Source organism: Lottia gigantea, assembly GCF_000327385.1.
Source record: "Lottia gigantea unplaced genomic scaffold LOTGIsca_12, whole genome shotgun sequence".
Taxonomy (NCBI): domain Eukaryota; kingdom Metazoa; phylum Mollusca; class Gastropoda; family Lottiidae; genus Lottia; species Lottia gigantea.
Window position 1 is genome coordinate 2,771,292 of NW_008707225.1, and position 5,138 is coordinate 2,776,429.

The 5,138-nt window shown below is 30.9% G+C and overlaps 1 protein-coding gene across 1 annotated transcript; it reads right to left on the bottom strand.

Annotated features, from left to right (window-relative positions):
• Window positions 1–1,497: 1,497 nt before the first annotated feature.
• LOTGIDRAFT_156932 (hypothetical protein) lies at window positions 1,498–3,189 on the bottom strand (the record flags this gene model as incomplete). The annotated part of the gene is made up of 2 exons (XM_009048198.1): window positions 1,498–1,517; window positions 2,775–3,189. 2 exons carry the CDS (start codon window positions 3,187–3,189, stop codon window positions 1,498–1,500), a joined length of 435 nt encoding a protein of 144 aa, XP_009046446.1.
• Window positions 3,190–5,138: the final 1,949 nt, after the last annotated feature.

A 5,138-nucleotide genomic window follows, 5' to 3' on the forward strand; every position in this document is an offset into this window, starting at 1 on the left:
TAAACAGGCCGTATATTAGTGTTAATAAAAGCCAGTTTAGTGTTAAACCATTTGTTCTGGATTCCTAGCACATAAATCAAGATTAGTTTCCATTAAACAAAGAATTATAGCACAATCTTAAGTATAGTGGGTTTGTGTTAATCCGATGTTTGTTGATGGCTTTGTTAGTAACCTAAAAACCCTATCAATAATTAATTATATTATCTTGTGAAACTTTCCTGATGCCAGATTCCTTACTTAAATCGAGATTACCAAACAGCAATTCTATCCATTATGTATTCGAGCAGATCAAACTTAATTTATTCTAAACTGGAGAAATTTGAAAGCCTCCGCTGAGAGATTTTTGAATTTCATACAGTCATAGAACGATTTTAGCAAATTTAAGAAACTCATTTTGGCAGTGTTTATGCTTGATAATGTAAAAATTTCAACTTATAAAAAATCCGAAAGTTTATTGTATGCCACATAAAACACATCACGAAAATAATGAAAATATCAATAAAAGCTAAAAATTGTAAGGGTCTGAATATGATGCTTTTCACCAAAAGACAATTTTAATATTATTTTTCTGATCAAGAACAGCTGTAAAATTAGCATGTATTCATTTGCTTTCTGCACTTTGATGTTCCCAAGACTTAGTGACTAGAACAGATGTAAATAATTGTCAATTCTATATTTTCCTTCTTAATTGCCAACAATAGCAAAGTTATTTTAATTTTAAAAACCTTCATTGAATTACGTTACCTATGAGCACGACAGATAAAAAACTAAAAAAAAACTTTGGTAATATATCATACAGTTAAGGTGGAAATAAAGCCAAACTTGTTTTTCATGTTGAATATTTTTATAGCCCTAAGTCCATTCATCATGGTTTATTTGGAGGAAAAATATTTGGGTCATTTGTTTGCAGACAGTTATACTTTAAAACATGGAAACATGTTAGCTGTATGGGGCAATTACAAGAAGTATTCGTGATAGTAACATTATGTCTACATGTTATGAGAAATACATGTTAATACTATGAATACTTTCAGGCTAGTTTTACTAGTTTTTTTTTGTCTTTGAGTTATTTGGTACAAACTTAAATTTCTGTTTAAAGAAATATTGGTTAAATAGAAAGTTAAACCCTTACTTCTATCAGGAGAGTTGTCATTCAGTAAATAATTATTTCAGTTGATGACTTAATTCAAACCATTTATTTTGGTACTTCTTCTTAAATTTTCAAGTTCAATATTTTAAGGAGAATTTATACATTAAATAATAATTTTAAACCAAATCAAAAATTTGTAATTATAGAGCCTCTCCATTCAATACAAATATAATTTAATTGTAAATATTTTAGTTTCTTCTGTTTCTATTTATTAATCTTTATTGAAAATGAACAAATACCTAAATTATCATTTACATTGTATCTTTAAGTTATCGTCTATTCATTACTACAAGAAACCTGTCTTTAATCAATAATTATTGCAAGGGCAATTGAGGGGACTCGTCTACCTAATCACGACCATGATTGTCTGTATCATAAATGAAATTCATGAATTGAAATTTTAAATATACGACTGAGGCAATACAACTAATTGACATATGAGATGTAAATCATGAATAAAACTTTGAACTGAGCTGTTGTAATGAAGTATTTTACATATTTAGTCTTCTCATTTATGCCCTACACAAAAATATGAAGTCCAAAAATGCAACATTTATGTAATTCAATCTGCAAATTCTTATTTTATTACTCTATATTTATTATCATAACATAAAATTAAATATTGATATGAAATCATGAAAAATATGTTGTGGTATTTCTCTATGTGATTATTATTCTAATTTCGATTTTAAAAAATGAAGCATCACATCTGCTACGAAGTTTCATTGTCATTTCATTGGACATTTAAATATAAATTTTATTGATACGTTTATTTTTCGTTTTGAATTTGAAATAAGTACCAGTTCAAACAATTCTAAATAGCCTACATAATTTGAATTAGAGTCCCGTATTGATGTATTGTGATATTCCTCTTTTAAAACATATAATACATCACTGAGGCGATTTTTCGCCTCAATTTTGAATTGAAAAAACTTCAACATTCAAAATATTAATGTAAAGGTTCTAGTCAATACTGAAGTGTGTATCGATTAGTAAAATACAATACAAGGTTTCTGATAACATGACATTCAGTTTAGCCTTATATTAACATGATTATTGTATTATAACATAATTACGTCAATATAACATAATAGTGAATGAGTTAACAACATCAACATCTATTGACTGTTACACGATCATTTTCCACCATGTTACAGAAATATATTACAAACAGAATTAGCATACAGATGGTGGCTAATATCCCCATTGGAAATCTAAACATAAAATCTCTACTAAAATGGTAATAAAATTTCAAAACGACTTTTCACTTTCAATAGAAACATTTGCTCCAATTTACACTCAAGTGAGAAGCGGTTTAATGCTCGAAAACGAAGATATGGGTCCCTCAGTCCAAGGTTTACAGCCAAAAATTTATGTGGATAATGAAATTTTATGGAACTCTAAGGGCCATGTGTGTCTAGAAAGTGATATTTACTTTAATGAGAATGGAAGAAATAATTTTTCCGTGCTCCAATTCTATTAGTCGAAGGTGTATACATTAAAGAGAAGAAGCTGTAAAATCGCTATGACTGGGTCAATGCGCAGCCTTTTAATTGCTCCCGTTTTATTTTATGCTGAGTTTATGATGGAATTTTATCGGTGTAAAGTAGTAAAACGTACTAACCTACAATTGACATCCATGGATAAAAGGAGGGAGTCTCCGTATCACCACCATTTCCACCAACATCTTTAGTGAGAGGACTAATGTTGTCTGTTCTTACCATGTGTGACGGGGTACAGTTAGCCTGTGGATCCGGACATGTTTCACCAAATCGCATACCGTGCATGTTCATATTTGGATAAAAGGACCGGTTAGCCTGGAGACCCATTCTCAAATCGTGATTTCTCTGTTGTAAAGCTGCATCCATACGGCAGGCATCTGTGTTATAGGAACCATGCATGTAGTATCTCGGAGTTCGGTAATTTCCAGTCGGACATATATCGGGGATGTTTAGAAAATGGTCCATATATCCCGTATTTTCAGCACTGTGTAGATCCTCTCTCGGCGCTCCATGCCGAACCGGGAGATACGAACTCATTTTATATTGACAATCTTCGCTTATTCCAGTGTTTATCCCTTCTGAAACCATGAAGAAGAAAAATAATTTTAGTTGCAGAAAGTCAATGAAATGGTTCCTAAACCCTTCAACCTTACTTCACATAAAATAGAACATTTAGACGACAGCCAATCGTTAGCAGCCTTTCTGACCCGATTTGAACCGCAACCTCATTACAGTGGATAATCTTTCCTTCCGCTAGAGAAAGCAGTCCCGTGTTACTATGTTATTTTGAGAAATGTTGACTATAGTCAACTGGAGTTTTAGTGGTAATATAAATAGAAAATTAATGATATACTCAAATTCGGTGAGATTTTGGGATAGATATAATATTGAAAGGTAAGCTTAACGAATATCCCTTACCACCCTATGTCGCGTGCGATGATGTATATTCACTTCAAAGGAAAATGTCAAGCACTTTCCATATTATATAGTAATTTTTCAAAATACTTCTGGCAGAGCGAATGAGTGAGCTAATCTAAATGATAGTCGAATCTATTCAGTATGCCTAGTGACGACTCAATATAGCATGTGTAGTATAGGAGAACAAACAATATTGACTTCATGTGGCGGTAGACTTCTAATAAATCAGTTGTTTGTACTGTGGGATAGTTATTATTAAATATATCTACATCACACTATATATTAGATACAGATCTTTTTTCGGTCAGCTTTATTTCTACTCCTCGATTTATTCTTGTTTGATTATCTAGATTGGAATAATCTTTCAGACATTATATTTTCATAAATGTTGCTTAATATCTATATTACCCCGATATTTCCTATTTTGTTCTAAAAAGCATCAATCAATGTTAGAGAGAGCCACCCCTTCAATCGACCTCCTCTATCCATATTAATCATAGTAATTTGTTTTTCGAAATGAACATGGTTTCATCAATACTAGCATTATTAGTGAGGATACAATTTCACCTAATTTGCATATTCATTAATGGTTGTTTTGGTAATAGTGTGGACTGAATGACAGCCTCTTGGTGATCTTGGTTTCACATGATTTGATTTAAGATGGTGGCACGTCGACCTCTCACAGAGTGACTTTTCTCTTTCTGGCTATTTTCATATTTCACACTGATCCTAAAGTTAATGTTTTGTCATGAGAGAGTGTGTGACAAATGTGGCGACGAATTAGAAGTGAAAGTCATTTCTATAAAGAATGGATGCTCACACCTAACGCGTGTAGTCGACAGAATTCTACGGATTATTGCCCCCAAAAGAATTCCGGGCATTCGTTTACGGTTGAATTTAAGTACTATGTCTGGAGTCAAACCATTGAATTTAATGTATGTATTTTTACCATACGGAATACAACAGATCTTCCTATCATGACCAGGTGTATCGCTTTTGTTATTATACACATTTATACAAAGTGTTTTAACCGTTTTTTCTTTCAATATATCTATTGCTTATCTATACTTCTGATTAGAAAGGGCATGAATCAGAGTTGCCTCTTAGTTCTTCATTTATTACTAATGTTTAAGGCGAGTACTGAAAACAATAAAACACGCAGAATAAATTATTTTCTTTTTCCCAGCTACTAGATAATGTCTTAATTAGCCTATTAAATAATATAAGAATTATCTAGTTCGTGAGCATGACTAATTCTTTTATTCTTCTATTATTCATCTTCTCATATCTTTATTAAAGATAATGAAAGTAATATATATATTCTGTGGCTTGAAATGTAATTGGTACAACTAAATAAATTATGTTATATACCCTTTTAGTAAATGTAATAATATGAATTTTACGATTTTAGTAAAATTATAATTCCGAAGTCAATCGCACAATTCATGTTAAAATGATGAATAATATACATTTTTATGAATACTTTTCATGTAAAAATCAGTTGAAATTATTTAAATGAAAAACAGAAGCTTAAATAAAAATATGTAGAATAAGTTATATTAAAACAG